This window comes from Dasypus novemcinctus, chromosome 9 (genome assembly GCF_030445035.2).
Source record: "Dasypus novemcinctus isolate mDasNov1 chromosome 9, mDasNov1.1.hap2, whole genome shotgun sequence".
Taxonomy (NCBI): Eukaryota; Metazoa; Chordata; class Mammalia; order Cingulata; family Dasypodidae; genus Dasypus; species Dasypus novemcinctus.
This window is the reverse complement of record NC_080681.1, coordinates 62,272,478-62,292,163: the sequence shown is the minus strand read 5'-3', so window position 1 is coordinate 62,292,163 and position 19,686 is coordinate 62,272,478. Positions and strand designations below refer to the sequence as shown.

Sequence of the window (19,686 nt, the reverse complement as noted above, 5' to 3'; positions counted from 1 at the left end):
AAACACTTAGCATAGAGCTTGGAATATAGTAACTGTTTCCTCCATGGCCACTATTATTATTGCTGTCATTAGAAAGAATACAAAGCAGCGAAATCTGGAAGAAAAGGGGAAACCAGCAGATTTTGCCATGTGCCACCATGCGGCAGAGAAGCCAAGATCAACGGCAGCCAGTCTCCGGGAAGAAAGCATTATCTTGATGATGCCTTAATTTGGACTTTCTTTTAGCCTCAAGATTGTAAACTAATAAATTCTTATTGTTTAATCAAACAAACAAATTTGAACTTGATGGACACTAAAATGCCTTCCACCGCATCTGGGTATGGGGGACTGAGGATAAGTATTGTTGTCCTGTTAGATGAAATATAACAGTACAATTTAAATATCATTTGTGTGATATTTAAAATATGACATTTTGCTCTCTTTCTTTTTAAAGTTGTTCCAGAACAGCCTCAAAACCTATCTTGTATACAAAAGGGAGAGCATGGAACTGTGGCCTGCACCTGGGACAGTGGGAGAAACACCCACCTCTCTACTACGTATACTTTACAGTGAGTGCGAGACTGTATTTTTACAGCTCTTTTGTAGGAAAGGACTTCTGTTAGATGACATTTAGAAATATCCAACAGTTCTATTTTTTACCAAAAAAATGAAGAAATAGACATTTCTAGACAATTAGATGCTAAAAAATATGTACTGTTCATCAAATACAACTGATTCATTCATCTAAAATTTGAGAGCTGATATCTTGAAAAATACTTCAGAGTGCCTTTCAGGGATCCAAGGCTGGGAGCCCTTCCCTGCTCTACTGGGTAAAACTGGCTGCATGATACCCTTTTCCTCTTCTGCAGTCACAGTCTCTTGGAGTCATGATATGTAAATCGACTCTCCTTGTAGCTTTCTATTAGTTTTGGAGGACTTTCTTTTTATTGCACCTTTTCCTGACTTGAAGGTCCGCACGAGGAGAGGGACTGGGAGATTCTATTCCTTGACATTGATTTTATGACCCCATCTGAAGATCAGGCTGGTTTCCTCTAGGTGGCCCCATGCCTGAGTGAACAGGAAATGGGGTTAAGGAAATGGCGCCCAGGTATCAAGTCTGGTCACCGCTGTACTGGAAGCTGACCCTTCTGTACAGTTGATGCCAAGGTAGCCATGGATCCTTTGGCCAAGGATTGAATTGCTCCTAGGATATAATATGGCAGTCAGAGTTTGGGGAATCCAAGCAGTGGGAGTGGTATGGTCATATATATGGACATAGAGTACAGATATTCCCACGATGTTTCCCTTGATAATAAGACTGACGTTATAAAATGTCTAGAATTTAAAACATTTTGTTCTTTTGTACTAAAAGGGGAAAGCAGCACATAAAATACGTTGCTGAACATAATTGCCTTCTATTTACAGGTTAAATGGACCGAAAAATTTAACTTGGCAGAAACAATATATTAATAATAATCATTCTTGTGACCACTTGGACCTTGGAATAAACCTAACTCCTGAATCACCTGAATCCAGTTACACAGCCAAGGTTATTGCCATCAACGAGCTTGGAAATTCTTCTTCATTTCCCTCCACATTCACATTCTTGGACATATGTACGGTTTATTTTACTTTATAGGTTTCATGCATTGGCACATGAAATTTGTTTTTTAAAACACTCAAATCTTATGTATGTGGTTGTTTCAAGGGAGCAGTAGTTGACAAAAAGTGGCCAAAGGGCAAAAGCAAAGGAAAGAAGTTACTTTCTTGCAAGTAGAATGTCACATGGTACCTAGAGGTGTATAAAATGGCTCCACAAAGTGGGATACTCATTATTCTCTCTTGTGTAGAAATAAGAATCCCTAGTTTCATGTTCCTTGAAGGCAACAGCTTCCAATGATACCATCTGACTGAAGAGAGGTTCTGTGAAGTCCTTCAAGAAACTGACCCCAGACCTTTGATAGAGATGTCTTTTTACCCACATGGCTACTCCCACTGTCCTGAAAGGGCTTCATGTGGGCCTGCTGGGCTAGAGCAGCTAGGTGCAACTACAAATAAAATGTATCAAGGTGCAAATGCATCTTGCTCTGGGATTGTTTATCTCCACCCACCTTACCAGCTCGGGAGCTGGAGTGAGTCAGTTGCAGCACATTTCTGAGCAAATACAATGGGCCCAGTTGAATCAGAGATCAAGCCCAGGCATCCCTGAGTTCTGACCATCCCAGATAGACCTGCTTCTGGCTTCTAGCTTGCCTTGAAGTTCCAACCTCACACTGTGAATATCTTTTCTCTTCCCACAGCACCTCTTTGCATGAATATGGCCAACTTTGTGAGTCTGAATATAGAAATTAGTTATATATTTTCCTACCATACTTCTCCCAACCCTACCTTCCATCTCTTTGCATAGACCACTCATCTCCAAGCCATCTTTTTTCCCCTTTATTCTTTTTTCTATTCCTCTCTCCCTTATGACTTTTACTACCAATATTCCTTCTCTTCCTGAGGTGCTCCCCACAAGCCACCTCTGCCTTCTTAGTACTTGGAGTCTTTCAGGTTTGGCACATTGGTTTTCTCTAAGTCACTGGAGTAGGTGGAGTTGACACTATCACTAATGTTGGTAGGAATTTATTTCTTAAAAAGGAGGGAGGATTAAGGGTAACTATTTTAATGATTTAGAAGTGCATTTACCTTTTCCTTCTTTTGAAAACCCAGGCACTTCTCTCTTGTATATTTTATCAAATTTTGTGATTGTGCATCTTAGAAATTAGTTGTGTTCAACTTCTTTATAGCTCATGTAAATAAGAGTAATTTCCAACCATCAAGCCTGAATCACACTTTTTTGTTTGTCCTGGTTACTAGTGAGGCCTCTTCCTCCATGGAACATCAGAATCCAATTTCTAAATGCTTCAGTGAGCAGATGTACCCTTCAGTGGAGAGATGAGGAACTGGTGCTGCTTAATCGACTCAGATATCGACCCAGTAACAGCAGGTCCTGGAATATGGTAATTGTCTTTAGAGTGAAGGAAAAGAAAATGGGAAGGAGGTACTTAGTATCATTCCAGCAAAATACGGAGTTTAAGAATATTTTAACCAGAAGTACGTATTTGAAATATATCAGAAAGCCTTGTACACCTCTGTTTATTAAGAAATATCTTGGAAGTAGATGTGGCTTAAGCAATTGGGCTCCCATCTACTATGTGGGAGGTCCAGGGTTCAATTCCCAGGGCCTTCTGGTGAAAGGTAAGCTGGTCTGTGCTGTGAGCTGGCCTGAGCAGAGAGCTGGTCCATGCAGAGAGCTGGCCCATGCCAACTGCTGGCCTGCATTGAGAGCTGGTACAGCAAGATGACACAACAAAAAGAGACACAGAGGAGAGACAATAATAAGAGACACAGCAGACCAAGAAGCTGAGGTGGTGCAAGAGATTGAGTACCTCTCTCCCACTCTGCAAGGTCCCAGGATTGGTTCCTGGTGCCACTTAAAGAGAAGACAAGTAGACACAGAAGAACACATGGAGAGCAGACAATGAGCACAAAAATGATGGGGGGGGGGTAGGAGGAGGGGAATAAATAAATCTTTTTAAAAAATCTGTAGTGTAGCAACTTCTCCAAGGCTTTTTGAAAATTCGTAGTTTCACATTCATTCATTGTTCAGCTGCTTTCCAAACCCTCCTTGGAACCTGTATAGGTTCTAAGTCCCAGGAGTTTGTTCCTTTGTTTGTTTGTTTTAATGAGAAGCTATTGTTTCAGATTAACATCCCATGGATTCAGTAACCCAGTCATCGAATTTCTTCTCATTGCATAATAGATCCAAAAAACAACCTAGGGAAGCGGACTTGGCCCAGTGGTTAGGGCGTCCGTCTACCACATGGGAGGTCCGCGGTTCAAACCCCGGGCCTCCTTGACCCGTGTGGAGCTGGCCCATGCACAATGCTGATGCGCACAAAGAGTGTCCTGCCTCGCCACGGGGTGTCCCCCATGTAGCGGAGCCCCACGTGCAAGGAATGCACCCCGTAAGGGGAGCTGCCCAAAGCAAAAGAAAGTGCAGCCTGCCTAAGAATGGCACTGCACACACTGAGAGCTGATAAAGCAAGATGACGCAACAAAAAGAAACACAGATTCCCAGTGCTGCTGATAAGGATAGAAGCGGTCACAGAAGAACACAGCGAATGGACAGAGAGAGCAGACAACTGGGGGGGGGGGGGTGCGGGGGCAGGGAGAAATAAATAAAAAATAAATCTTAAAAAAAAAAAAAACAACAACCTAAAAAGGGCCATCTAGTGTACCTTTTTCTGTTTGTTAATATTCTTTTAATTTTGTATGATTGTGCGCATTTTAAAATCTTGTCTGATTGTAGGTTAATGTTACAGATGCCAAAGGAAAACATAACTTGCTTGATCTGAAACCATTTACAGAATATGAATTTCAGATTTCCTCTAAGCTACATCTTTACAAAGGAAGCTGGAGTGATTGGAGTGAATCATTGAGGACACAAACACCAGAAGAAGGTATGAGTCAAAAAAGGGAGGTAACAGGGGAAAATGAAAGGGAAGTAATTGTTAAATTGTCAGGCAGTTGTTGAGTACCCACTGAGATTTTTGACCACACATTTAACATCATGGTATATGTTTTTTCTCCAGCAGCTTCTTGTGTGTAGGCATGAAGAAGACAATTGAGTTTAAGCAAGTTTGTAGTTTGGCCAGGTTGAGAATAGTGGAAAGAACTATGTGAGCAAGTGATTTTATTGCTGGGTCATGAACTCTAAGCTAAATAAAGAGAAACTAATGCATGAGGTATACACATTTTAAGGGTCATCTTGTATTTCATTTAACTATACCAAGTTGACTACTTATCTGTGGCATTTAGGGTTGTTTTTTGGGGGTGGGGGGTGGGGAGGAGATCTTTGCAGAGCTAAGTTTTAGTTCTACATTTGCTTATAATGGTGTCCTTGGAATAGAATCTCTAAGTTACTGATACCAAATCAAAAGATATACTTGTATTAATTAACAAATTTTTGCAACTGGAAAAAAGCCTTGAATAAAAGGGGGAAATGGTAAAGACAAATGATCATATGACTAAGAGACTTCAAAATAAGTCAGAAGGTCGTCAGAGGGGTTGTGCTTATGCATGTCTCAGCAGGATCTCTTAGACAGCAAAGTAGATACAACCCCAGGTAAGGGTGCTCCTGAGGCTCGAGACACCCAGGTCCTACAGTCATGGCAGATGACTTCAGAGTTCGGTGCCTTGCCAGTGGATCCTACTTTGGAATTTGTGCTCCTGAGTGTGATGGAGTCAGACTTGGATGTGACTTCTCTACACCTGCCTCTTCTGTCCCTTTTATTGAATCTATGGTTGGCACTGGGTTTGGAGTATGCCCAGGAGATTTGAATCTCTAGGCTGTCCATGTGCCAGCTAAGCCCTGAGACCCAGCAGTGTTGCAGCACCTACTCTTCAGTTTGTTGGACTTAGCTAGGTCAGTTGACAGGGAGGTGGGGTTGGACCACACCACACAAGGAACCCAGAGAGTCTATAGCTGCAGACACATCAGCCGCTTGGGATTGAAGCCTCCTCTCAATTGAGAGGTGGAGTGGGCATCGCCATTCCAGGGTCCTCAGGATGGAGGAATAAAATATGGACTAGAGTGGACTTACTAGTATTCTCCTATAGAATTATTGTGATTCTAGCAATGGAAGAAATTATGTTTTTCATATAGATACAGTGGCCACTGGCTTTGATGAAGGCAGGGAGAGGGAAAAGGAGGTGTGATATGGGGGCGTTTTTGGGACTTGGAGTTGTCCTGAATGATATTGCAGGGATAAATACAGAACATTAGATATCCTGCCATAGCCCACTGAATGGACTGGGAGAGAGTGTAAACTGCTATTTAAACTATAATCCATGCTGTGTAGCAATGCCCCAAAATGTATTCACCAAATGCAATGAATGTACCACACTAATGAAAGAAGTTTTTGGTGTGGGAAAATGGGGGGTGTAGCATTTGGGAACCTCCTATTTTTCTTTTTTTTTTCTTTTTAAAGATTTATTTATTTTTATCCCCCGCCCCGTTGTCTGCTCTCTGTGTCCATTCTCTGTGTGTTCTTCTGTTACCACTTCTATCCTTATCAGCGGCACTGGGAATTTGTGCTTCTTTTTTGTTGTTGTTGTTGTTGTTGTTGCATCATCTTGCTACGTCAGCTTTCCGTGTGTGCGGCGCCATTCTTGGGCAGGCTGCACCTTCTTCCACAATGGGTGGCTCTCCTTACGGGGCGCACTCCCTGCGGCTCCCCCACAAGGGGGACATCCCTACGTGGCAGGGCACTGCCTCCGCGCATCAGCACTGCACACGGGCCAGCCCCACACAGGTCAGTGAGGCCTGGGGTTTAAACCATGGACCTCCCATGTGGTAGGCGGACACCCTATCCATTGGGCCAAGTCTGCTTCTCTCCTATATTTCTTAAAGTAACATTTTGTGTAATCCATGTATCTTTTAAAAATAAATTAAAAATATACTTTAAAAAAGGAATAATAGTAGAAACATCACTTGCTTATTTATATGCAATATGCCACAAATATCTCTTCATAAATTCAAAGAGAAATAAAATGTTTTCTATTTTAAAAAATGTTAATTTTGACATTAAGTACTGAAACTGTCCAAGGAAATATATTTATATGACTAAAAATGTTTAACATTAGGTAAGTCCTACTCCTGTTTTTGACAAATTGTGTTGATTATAGGCATATGCCTCAGCAGTGTTTAGTTCTAACTCTTATGTCTAATTCTCTTATTATCTCAGTGACTCTCCTTTTCTGCAAGGCAGGAATGGTAATTAATCTCATTCCTTCATCGTTAAATTCTGAAGCATTTCATCGTTTTGTTTCTGTCCAAATTAGTATGACTCTATAAAAATTTAATAAGGCTTATACTAAAATCTTGAAAGTAGACTCTAGAGATATAACATTTTAAAATAAAATTTAATGGCCAGCAGTCTCCTCTTCACCAAATATTACAGTATTATAATTCTTCAAGCCTCCCATATTCACTGCTCAGATGAGCATTGCCAGATTGCCCATAGCTATGAACAGGATATCAAATATACTTTTCAGTCTAATGAACTTTTCTTTCTCTTAATTATTGGGAAATCAGTTTTATTGAAGTGTAATCAAACATTTTTTGAAGCAAAAGTGCCCAAACTTTAAACTTTATACCAATTTTAATAAGTCTTTGGAGACACAAGAAATAGTTACCTGACGGTTTCAGAAGTACTCTATTAGGGCTATAGTACAGAAAGAACTTTTCATAATTTGCATAAATTTGGAACCCAGGGAAAATTGACATATAATGCTTTGCTTTAACACCTAAATTTTCTAGTATTAATGTGAAAAAAACTAAATTCTTATTTGGGAGACTTATAGACATGTGTGCATATAAACTATCTTAGTGTATTGCATTCATTTTCTATGAGCCATTGATGGTTTTTGGTAACTGACACTCATCAGTGATACTTCAATGACATTCAAAGGCCTAAAAGGCCTATTGACAATATAATACCCAATATATAAATTATAAATAATCTTACATCCTTACTTTCTTCTGGCATTAATTGTATTTTTCTAGTTTTTTAAAAAGATAATTTAAAAAATGTTAGTCCAATAACTAATCATTTATTTCCTCTCATTTTATAATAAAATCTCTTCAATTAATGTTGTCACTTGCTTTCTGTTTAAATGCTTGTCACCTTTGTAATCCAGAGCTTACTGGTAGTATCCTTATTATTATACATAGTCAAAGTACTTTGTATATATATATATATTTTTTATGCCTCATGGATTAGATTTTATCTATACAGAATACAGATAAAATTCTTGAAAATAGGCCAAATTTTTTGTCCAAGGCTAAGGTAGAAAATAGACTGAGAAATATTTGAATTATATCACGTTAGGCTAAACTATAAACTAGGGAAACTCTAGGCTTGTGAAATCTTGTCATTCTTTCTCACATTTATAATGACCTATTTAGAAATGTGTGAAAAGATTTTTTTTAAGTGTTTATCTGTTGAATTAAAACCCCTTTTAAGACAGAATCACTATTTTTTCCTATCTCATAAAATAAACCACATCATTTCTGTGTGTGAATGGTTGTGAGTTGAAGCTAGGAAGTTGGATAATTCAGAGTAATTGCTCACATTCATAAAGAGAGAAACCTATTCTCAGAGATATACCATGTTTACCAAGCTCTCTTGACTTCCTTTGAATGTCTGAATCTCCCTTTTTTGTGTTTGATCTTTCTGTGGGTTGTTCACTTACTCTAAGCTGCATGGTTTTTACCACTTACCACTGTTTCTGTCATCAGTTTCTTTATGAAATACCAATTGATGTAAATGTAAAAGGTGTGAATTTTTTTTAACACTTCTTTTTTTTTACCCTTTAAATGGATGTTCATACATAATTTGGCATTTAAAAAAATTAATAGTAAGTTTTTTTAGTTACTCTCTAAAGCTGTGAGTGATTTTCTGATAGAGCTCTTTTCTTTTCAGCCTTTTCTACTCAATACTTAGAGGAATATAATTTCTCTTGGTGGATTGGGCCAGTTATTTATAGCATTTCAGCAGAGGATGAAGACATTATTTACTCCATACAGGCCTTTCCTAGGTCATTACTTCAACTCCTGTCATGGTCCTCCATGAGAAATGCTTTATTTTATTTTATTTTTATTTTTTGAGTAATGCTTTATAAATGACACTAAATAAAGGGGTAGAAGAGGAAAAACCACTTTCCTTTGTTTAGAACAGTCCTGCAGTCAGTCAGTCATTGAAGACAGTCCTTCTACTAGGAAGCGAGCTACCACATTTTACTTCTAGTGGGAAGACATCCTTGATTTTGGACTTCATGGGGTCTACCCATGCCTGACTAGGTGGAGGGGGAGGTAATCCCTTACTGCTTAAAGCAGGAGAAGACCGAAAAAAAAAGGAGCAGTTCTTAGAGCTAACTTAACGGTGTTTTGTCTGTTCATTCACCATCTTTTAAAGCCTTTATTTAAATATTTTGGTCTTGTTCAACTCTACTCTGGACAGTTACCCACAGGAATACAGTTCATACCCTCCCCCATCATGGCAGTTGCAAATGTGGTTAGTGAGAAATCTCTAAAGAGGGAGAAAATGCCGGTTACCAGCTCCAGGTACCCTTTCCCACATTGAGAAGCTAAGCAACTCATTAATTCACTCATTTGTAATTTTAAAATATTGCCAAGATAGATTAGATGTGAATAATCAAATACTATAAGTTATTTTACTGTCTTGGTTATTAAATATTCCATAACAGTGTAGCTCGGAGCAAACATTTTCTGTATAGGCTTTTCGGACCATTGAAATGTCTTGTCACAACTACTAAAATTTGTTGTTGTGGGATGAAAGCAGCTATAGACAGCACATAAACAAATGAAATTTTATTTATGGACACTGGAAATTTAATTTCATATTGTTTTCACACGTCACAAAAAATTCTTATTATTTTGAATTTTTCCCCAACCATTTGAAAATGTAAAAAACAGTATTAGTTAATACACTGTAGCAAAAACAGTGAGCCAGGTTTTTGCCTGTGGACTATAATTTGCTGACCTCTAAACTAGCTAAACTTGAAATCGTCATACTTGAGTCCTTTTGCTGAAGGCTCAAGGAAATAAGAATGAATGGTTCTTTACCCTTCTAAAGAGACTTACGTGCAGACATCTTCATTAGATGGAAAATGTTATGTTTGTGATCCAGTAACAGTACCTTTCCTCCTTTTTCCTTCTTTTGTTCTCCTTTTAGCCCAACACCTACCCTGTAAGTACTGTAAATGCCTGGGCGCTGTTGTTTGACAAAACAGTGATTACCCCAATAGGAGGAATGCTTTCCCTGAGTTCCTTTGAACAGGAAAAAAAAAGTGTATATATAGATATATATATAGATATATCTATATATATATGCTTCTTTGGATGGCCTGTGAGGAATGTATGTATCAGGAACTATACTAGGTGCTGGGACACAATGAATCCAGACAGGTCTTCGGACTCAGGTACTTATAGTCTCTCTTGGAGGGTTAGGAAAAGATTCTTGGAGGAGGTGACACCAAGATGAAATGCAAAGTCGAAAGGGAATCTGGTGGCCTCCAAAGTTATTGCAGTAGGGAAAAGCAGCTATTTCCTCTTTGAAGTACTTGATTCTCTTGACTTGTGAAATCTTGCATTCTTGATTTTCGTTTTAACCTGATGGCCAATATTGCTTTTTTTTTTATTTATTTCTCTCCCCTTCCCTGCCCCCCCCCCCCAGTTGTCTGTTCTCGGTGTCCATTCACTGTGTGTTCTTCTGCGACCACTTCTATCCTTATCAGCGGCACCGGGAATCTGTGTTTCTTTTTGTTGCATCATCTTGTTATGTCAGCTCTCCGTGTGTGTGGCGCCATTCTTGGGCAGGCTGCACTTTTTTTTCGTGCTGGGCGGCTCTCCTTATAGGGCACACTCCTTGCACGTGGGGCTCCCCTACGCAGAGACACCCCTGCGTGGCAGGGCACTCCTTGTGCACATCAGCACTGCTCATGGGCCAGCTCCACACGGGGGAAGGAGGCCCAGGGTTTGAACCTTGGACCTACCATGTGGTAGGCGGACGCCCTATCCAGTGGGCCAAGTCTGCTTCCCAATATTTCTTGATTTCTTTTGCCAGCCACCTTCCTCTTTTCAATTGTTAAAGGTTGGATGTCCTGGGGCTTTACACTGGGCCCTACTTTTCCCAGGTGACCTCCTCCAGCCCCGTAGTACTAAAACCATATTTATAGTTTCAGCCTGGCCTCTCTCCAGAACTTCAGATTTGTGTCCAACCTGCCTCTCTAATATCTTCACTCAGATGTCAAAAGGCATCCAAAACCTCACATAGCCTAAATAAAAACTTTCACTTTTACTCTAAAGCAAAATGCTTCCAAAATGTTTCTGCTTCGGTAATCCCCATCTCATTAAATGGCACCACCATCTTCCTAGTTACTCAATCCAAAGATTTAGAAATTATCCCTAATTTCTCCTTTTCCTCCATATCAACAACAGATTCTTTCTCCTAAACATGTTCAAAATCTGTTCACTTCTTTCCATTGCCACCATGACCATCCTAATTCAAGCTACTTCCTAAGTATGAAGTATAACAACCAATTGGACACTTTTCAAGTGTTAACATTACCAATGTATTTTTTTCCTTGTCATGCCTCCCCAGAAGTAGCCACTATCCTGATGATATGTTTATCATCTCCCTTCCCTTTTTCTTTGTTTCCACAAAATATGTCTTTACACAATAGACTCTCTCTCAAAAAAAAATCTCAGTTTTGAACTTTATTAAAATTAAATTCTATGTATAATCTGTAACTCATGTCATAAACACAATGTCTCTATTGATTTTAGTGCAGATGATGCATCCCCATTTCTATCAAACGTGCGAGTGGGTGTAGCTCTGTGGTTGAGTGCCTGCTTCCCAAGTTCAATCCTCAGTGCCTCCTAAAAAAACCAACAACCTGTTTAATTGTGATCTGGATGTTAAAAGGTTATGTTCCAAAAAATAGGTGGAAGGAGATGTCAACTATATTAAACATGCTGAGAAGTCCAATAAAATAACAACAGAACTGACCATTAGATTTGGCAACAGGGAGTGCACTGGCAACCAAAAGCAGTGTCAGTGGAATGAGGTATCAGTGGAATGGGCTCCAATGGTGTGGGTCGAGAGAGAATGAGGTGAGTGGATGGAAGCGGTAACAAATGACAACTTTTTTCAAGAAGTTCTGTTGAAGGGAACAGAGGTATGGAGCAGTAATAGGAGTCTGTGTAGAACTTAACAAGGAGGCATAGTAGTCAATAACATTGAAGGCATGAACCTACCTTCAAAAACTTTTAAATCAAGTAAGTGTTTTGTAAGACCCCTTTGCACCTAGTTACTTGAAACTAAATTTTAGATACATATACCATAGCCCAAAGAGTGGACATCAACCAACTGAAAACCTCCTGTGTATTTCATTCACTCACTGCCTAAAACCTCTTAAGATATGCCCTTCCCATATTCACTTTTTGTTAAATTTTCCATTTTTACTGTCCCTGGAGGCCTTTACACTTCTCTCAACTGTATGCTAAAATTTCTGAAACTATAGGAACAGGGAGTGATTGTTTACCACCCTGTGATTCAGTAACGTCCAGGCCCCCTGCCCTTGCCTTTGCCTTTGGGTGTGGATGCTCTTCTCAGAAGTAACACAGGGTGGCTCTGATTTGTTTAATAAACATACTGTTTATGGAATCCTAGAATCTCAGGATCTTAGAGTTGAAAGAATCCTGTCGGTCATTTAGGTCATTTAGGCCAATTTCCTGCAAAATTTAGGACCTCCTCTTTTTTTTTCATATTGGGAACTTCTTCCTCTTTAAGCCTCCAATTTGCTCTTTAAATAGAAGGCAGCTTCATCTCAGGAGACTCGATTTCCATGTCTGCTATTTGTTCTTTTAATAATTTGTAGCCCTTTGTTTTGAAATCGCTTGAACTTACTGGCTTCTGACTGTCTCATTCTAGCCTGCCTATAAGATGATAGTTACACCTCTCTTTTATTAGGTGACACTGAGGATAGAAATTTAAGTGATTTTTGTGACAGTTGAATGTCAGAGTTTCTCTTTAGTGTTAGCACTAATGTTACTTTCAGCAGCTGTGGCTTGGCACCTTTCATCAGAAGTTTTACACTTTGAAACCCTTACAAATTCAACTAATGATTTGTCTCCTATAGAGGCTTACGCTGCAGGTAAGCACTATTAAAATTTTAGTTTCACTTGTGATTTACCCCTCGAAGAGAGTAAATTTCTAGAATTTGATTCTTAGCTCTGCAATGATCTGTTGGATTGTAAGTCTTTAATGTTACAATGAATGTTCCCTTTAAGTTTCTTACTAAAATCTAATTAACTGAAGATAATTTGTGCTATGGTATAAGTTAATTTGCTTTGAGAATGAGCACACCCAAGTTTTCAAATCCTGATTATGTAGTGAGCGTCTGGATTTTCGAGTTTGTGGCATGTTCAGATCTTTGCTCAATACAGTGATCTCAAATGGGTAGAGCAGGGTCTTGGGAGACAGTGAGACCTGGGCTTGGCTCTCATCTTTACAATTTACCAGTCTTTGTAAATCATTTAACATATGTCAACCTCCTGGTGCTTATCTGTAAAACAGGTATCATCACATGCACCTCCTGCATTATATGAGGATTAAATGAGATACTGTCCAACATTAACTGGCACATAGTAGGTGGTTAATAAATGTCAGTTTCTCTTTTCCCTCTGTTGCTTGTACTTTTTTACATCTGAGCCAGCAGAAAGAAGTCCCTGGCTTGATTCCTGAAGGATTTGAAATAGTTGCAGAATGTCTTGTGTCAGCATTTCTTTACCCCTAAATCCTTGCCACAAAGGTAAATACTACCACTGGTGGAAAGCAAAGGGGAAGAAAAGAAGCCTTTAGGAAAGAAAAGAAGTAGGTATTTAGAAAACAGAAAAAGCAAGGCAGGAAGAGGAAGTGATGAAGGAAGAGCCTACAAAAGAAAGAAGCATGCATAATGGGGGATGGAAGTATTGCAGAGAAATCACTTAAAGCCAGGCTGTTGTTTGGTACAGAGTGAGGACTATGGTCTAGGGAATAGCACAGACCCATGTTCAAAGCTTGGCATCTGTGCTTATTCTGAGGCCTTGAGCAAGCTCCTTAACTTCTCGGTACATCGGTTATCAAATGAAGAAAGCAATCACAGCTAAGCTTACTGAGTGCGTACCATGTGTCAGGCAGTGTTTTGCTCACTTAAATTCTCATAGCAACAACATCACATAAAGTATTGTTATCCTCGTTTGGCAGATGAAGAAACTTGTTGAGCACGCATTTAACATTTGCTCAAGACTGCAGAGCCAGGATGTTTTATTCTCCTTGGCTGCTCAAGCAAATACCGTACAATGGTTCAGCTTAAACAATGGGAATTTATTTGCTCACAGTTTTGAGGTTGGGAAAAAAATCCAAATCAAGGCCTCGTCAAGGCACTGCTTTCTACCTGAAGATGGTGGTATTCTGGGGTTGGCTGCTGGCAATCCTTGGTCCTTAGCTTGTATGTGGCAAGGCACATGGTGGCATCTCCTGGTCTTTCCCTTCTCTTCCATGTTCCATTGATGTTCAGTTTCTGGCTGCTCCCTCCGTGGCACTCCTTTCTGTCTGAATTTCATTCTATTATTAAGGGCTCTAGTGTAGGAACCCTTTATACATCAGGAGTCTCAGTGAACATCCTGATTAAGGTGCGACATACCTTAACTGAAGTAACCTCATCAAAAGTTCCCACTCATGGTGGGTTCACACCCACAGGAATGGATTACTTTTAAGAACATGCTTTTCTCAGGTACATACAGCTTCAAACCCCCACCCAGGGCTTGCCTGTAGGTGGTCTGGCTCTGACGCTCACACTTTAACCACTGCACTAAAACTCCTTCATGGGGTATGAGGAAGACACAAGATGGCACTTGTGAATGGACTCACACAGGGCTACAATCTGTGCTCGGCACCTATTAATTCTTTGCCTCTCACTTTTTCTCTTCTCTTCCCCCTGACTACTTGTCTCCTATTACCAAGGTGGAAACTTACTTTGCTGGAAATTTTCATCTGCTTAAATGGAACTTCCTACTCCAAAAGGAATCTCAGTGCAACTTCACCTCAAATACACACTAAGTTTCACAGTTTAAGCAGTCAGGCTGGTGCAGCTGAAGCCTGTTTTCAGTGGTTGCTTCTGTTGATTCTGCCCTTGGCTGTGAATCAGAACAAATCTCAGTGACTGGTAGTGGGGGAAATAAAACTACTTTACACACACACACACACACACACACTAACATTACACACAGGAGATGATCGATTATTCAGTCTCTTTTCAAATGAAACTGGGTCATTTTTCACCATTGTCTTATAGATTAGAGTTTATTTCTTCTAAAGGCTCAGTCTGTGTTTCAGCATCAAGTAGATAATATCGCCTGACTTGTTCATTTGTTCATTCATCATTTAACAAAAACTTACTGGGAGCCTAGCACATTGCAAGTTCTGTGCTAGGTATAGGGAATATTAAGATGAATGAGAGAGGCCTTGCCTTCAAGTAGCTCACTGTCTTATCAACATAAAACCAAATAATTATAGTACAGCATAGTGAGTTCAGGAATGGAGATGAACACGGCTTTATCATTTGTATTTGTATTTTGTATTTTTTCAAGATCAAAAAAATGTTTTTTCCTTTGATTTATATCTTTCCTTCTGTTAAGAATTCTTTATCCCAATAAAAGAAATAATCACACATATTTTATTTGGATTATTTCATTAATACATGTTTTAAGAGTAAGGTAGGAATCTGGTCCTCATCATCATTTTTTAAAAATTTGTTTTTAAAGTAATCTTGCATTTTCTGACTTTCATGGCCAAAGATATACGTGCTTGTTGTTAAGCAAAAGAAAAAGGGAAATATTGGAGCACAAAGGAAATTGAAATTATCCTATTATCCTACTTTCCTAGAATATTTATAGAATAAACAATTGATGCTTATATTTCAGTGTAGTATATTGAATAGCTCTATATGTGAAATGATGTTCTTTTCCCCCTTCAAAACAGAGCCCAATGGGATGTTAGATGTCTGGTACCTTAAAGAGCGCATTGACAACAATAGCCAACAGATTTCCCTTTTCTGGAAGGTAAGTTTTCAGGCAACTTAAAACTCAAGAGAATTAAATATTTGAATGATGAATTTCAAGGCAGAAAAAAGACCTTCCATTTTTATAGTGACTGATATGAGGTTTCAGGACTTTGTTGGAGCTCATTTTCTCAGACATATCTTTATGATACATGACTCGGTGTCGTTTCCCTTTTCAGATAATGACAAGAGTTCTGTGTTCCCTCCCCTGAACCATCACACTCTTTCCTCATCCTACCCCTAATCAATCAAGGTCCTTTTCCATCTCAGGCATTGCCACTCTCTGACTCCAGCTACACCATCTCGTTGACTCTTACGCTCCTCTCTGCCCACTTGCTGTCTCTCCCAGAAGGGAGCCTCTCCTGAGGCCCAACCTCAGGAATACTAATAGTAGTAGAAAGTAATAACAGTAGGAATAGAAAGCAGCCCTCAAGAATTGGAGTAATATGGTTGTTAAATTGCACAACCTTCTGGAAAACAATGAGACCTAGTTTTTTTTTAGAGAGGTTGTAGGTTTACAGAAAAATCATACAGAAAGTACAGAGTTTCCATATACCATCCCCTCATACAAAGTTTCTCTATTATTAACACTTTGCCTCAGTGTAGTACTTTTGTTACAATTGATGAAACAATATTGCTATAAATATACTATTAACTGTAGTCCATAGTTTATATTTGGATTCACTGCTTATATTGTGTAATTCTATGATTTTTTTTTTTTTCATTCTGGTGGTATATCTACAACTGTTTTAGCTTGCTAAGGCTGCCAATACAAAATACCAGAAATGGGTCATCTTTTACAAAGGGAATTTACTAGGGTAAAAACTTACAGTTCTGAGGCTGTGAAAATGTCCAAATCAAGGCATCATCAGAGATGCTGTCTCACCAAAGGTCAGCTGCTGGCAGATCCTGGGCTCCTGCCACAAGGGAAGGCAAGATCGTAGGTTGTCTCTGGCAAGGTCCCTGACTCTTCTCATACATTGGGTTGTTCGGTTTATAATCTCTCAAATTCTTGGAGTTTCTCTTAACCTCTCTCTCAGCCTCTTGGGATAAAAATGACAGCTGGTCTCTGTGTGTTTTTGCTTCCAAGTCTCAGTTTATGTAAGACCCCAGAAAGAGGGTAAAGACTCAACCTGGGTCATGCTTCACTGTCACTGTTCAATCAAAGACCCTAAAGTGATCTAATCAATAGTTCCTTAACTAAATCCAATGTAATCAATGGGCTCCACAGGACTGGATCAGTTCTAAGAACATCATCTTTTCTGGGATTCACAAAAAACTTCCAACTGTCACAACCACCTAAACTTTCCCATTTTAATCACTTTCAAATATGTAGTTCAGTAGTGTTAATTACATTCACAATGTTGTGCTACCACCACCACTATCCATTACTAAAAATTTGCTAACACCTCAAACAGAAACTCTATACCAAATAAGCATTAACTTCCCATTCCCTACCCTGACTCCAACCCCTGGTAACTTATATTCTAGTTTCTACTCTCTGAATTTGCATATTCTCATTTTATATCAGTGATATCATGAAATATTTGTCCTTTTGTGTCAGGCTTTTTACACTCAACATGATATCTTCAAGTTTCATTCATGTTATAGTGAGTATCAGAATTCATTCCTTTTTATCACTGAATGACTCCATTGTGTGTCTGTGTATGTATTTATATATATATTAGAAATACATATACACACACACTTCATTTTGTTTACCCATTCATCTGTTGATGGACACTTTGGCTGTTTCTATCTTTTGGCAATTATGAATAATGCTGCTATGAACATTGGTGTGCAAACATCTCTACAAGTCCCTGCTATCAATTCTTTTGGATATATAGCTAGAAGTGGGGTTGCTGAATCATATGGTAAGTTTATTCTTAAGTTTATAAGGAACCAATGAGGCCTAATATTATTATAGACTGTGAAAGGCTCATAAAGTGCTGAGAGCTGACATCATAATTTCATGTAATCCTCATTAAAGCCTTGTGAGGTAGAAAATCTTATCCCCATTTAACAGAGAGAGTAAGTACTTGCCCCGTGTCATCCAGCTACTAAGTGCAGAGCCGAGGCTGAAACCCCATCCAGATCTCTTTAGGTCACTTCATGACTCAGTACTATTTGAATTCATCTGCTGATTGATGTACTCATAAGAAGAGGTATGGGGTGAGCTGTACTCTTCTTTATTTCCCAAAATGTGTATCCCTTTCACTATACCTCTTCCAGTTAAGGGTAAATCAATAGTTTTGGAATTAGGAACCTGGTGAACATCAAACCAGAAGATCCATAGCATTGAATATAAAGTCTTCTGATAGGGTTAGCATGATTGATTGTGATACTATGCTATCATCTTCAGTTTTAAGAAATGAGCCAGGGAAGAAATGAGCTCTTTCTCCCTCTATCCCTCTTTCTCTCTCTCACACACACAAGATGTCTGGTATAAGAGGAGACTCACTAAAAATATCTTGGTGAGTCATAATCAAGCTCTTCAGTTTGAAACTAAAACTGCAGCTCAAAATTTATTTTAAAATAAAGCCACTTTTAATGGGAAGACAATTCTCAATGCAAGACATTTAGAGTGGCCATACTTTGTAAATATTATGGAAGAAACCAGCTCAATTCTTGGCTATTGATTTACCTTTGCACAAGTAAGCAACTGAATCAAACCAACATTCCTCTCCTCTAAAGATTCCTCCTCCAAAGATGTCCTCCACAGTGATCTGAAGGATACACTCTTTTAATCCTCTTTTACTCCTTTCTGCTCAATGATTTTCTTTCATCAGAATGAGGATACTGATACTGGTATCGCTGTGGCAGGTTACATCATTGTGGGTATCAAGGAAATGAGAGAACACAAATGTAGAAAATCACTAGGCCACCGAGGTAAAGCTAGAAGGTTCTACTTCATGAAATTTTATCCTGACAGTGAAAGCAAACTACTCAGTGCCATGTCTTACAGTACTTCTCAGTATAACAAAGAGAACTTGTCACAGGTGTGATCGTAGAGCTTTGAATTCCCTATCAGAGTGAAATCAAATACATATTTTTAGCCATAGGCTTGTCACAATGCTTATGTTCTAAAATGAGATCTTGGAATTAGAAGGGACTCTAATGCTCTCCTAGACCACCTTTCCTCGCATTATAAATATGGCTCCTACTCCGTCCAAGGCAGACAGATGTCTCCACTGGTGCCTTCTGGGATAGGGAGAACATCTTTATAGGCAGCCCATGCTATGGTTGGAGAGCTCTTAACCATTAGGAAATCTTTCCTTTTGTGGAGCCAGAATTGCCTTGGGCGCAGAAAGGATACTTTGGACTGGAACTGGTCCATATAAAAACCCAAAAAAGCCTAAGGGAATTTAGCATCCTGTTCCACCCCTTATGTTACAAACCCTGAAACGGAGGTTTAGAGAGGTGAAGTGATATCCAATGAGGGAGTTTCCGGTAATAGTTTATTGACAGAGTCCTTCACAGCTTCCTTTGTTTTAAACCACTTCTGTCCCACGCTTCAGAATGGAGATTCCTGCTGCCACTCTCTAGCAGGTTTGGGGGATTTGAGAGGGTGACACTGGCACAAAGGATTCATCTAAATGTCGACTAGAAAGAAAACACTGCAGCCAGATCAGGTGCTTTGTGGGAAAGCCCAAACCACATCTCACCCGGGGAAAGAAGCAAAGATGTGCATGTGGTGGTTTTTGTTTTGCTTTATCTTTCCTTTGAGCAGTACTGGGAAACCAGATAAGAGGGACACCCAGGCACTGCAGAGTGGGGAATTTCAGGCCTTGGCACCAAATGAAGGCCAACATACAACCCAGTTAGCCTGTGAACAGTGTGAGAGCACATTTCTCTTGCATTTGGGGAATTGTGAGATGACCTTTCACTTTTGTAGGATGTTTACATTAGAGGAGAACTCAGGGCTGAATGGGTGTAGCCTGGTGTGAGAGAGAGAAAGAGGGTGAGAGAGAAAAT

General features: G+C 39.4%; 1 protein-coding gene across 1 annotated transcript in view; it reads left to right on the top strand.

Moving 5' to 3' along the window:
* The window catches only part of IL12RB2 (interleukin 12 receptor subunit beta 2), a 102,149-nt gene that overhangs the window by 16,848 nt on the left and 65,615 nt on the right, over nucleotides 1-19,686 (top strand). The window contains exons 4-8 of the mRNA XM_071217389.1: nucleotides 434-548; nucleotides 1,405-1,595; nucleotides 2,839-2,981; nucleotides 4,334-4,484; nucleotides 15,633-15,712. Coding sequence (XP_071073490.1) covers nucleotides 434-548; nucleotides 1,405-1,595; nucleotides 2,839-2,981; nucleotides 4,334-4,484; nucleotides 15,633-15,712 — 680 coding nt within the window. The remainder of the gene's footprint in view (nucleotides 1-433; nucleotides 549-1,404; nucleotides 1,596-2,838; nucleotides 2,982-4,333; nucleotides 4,485-15,632; nucleotides 15,713-19,686) is intronic.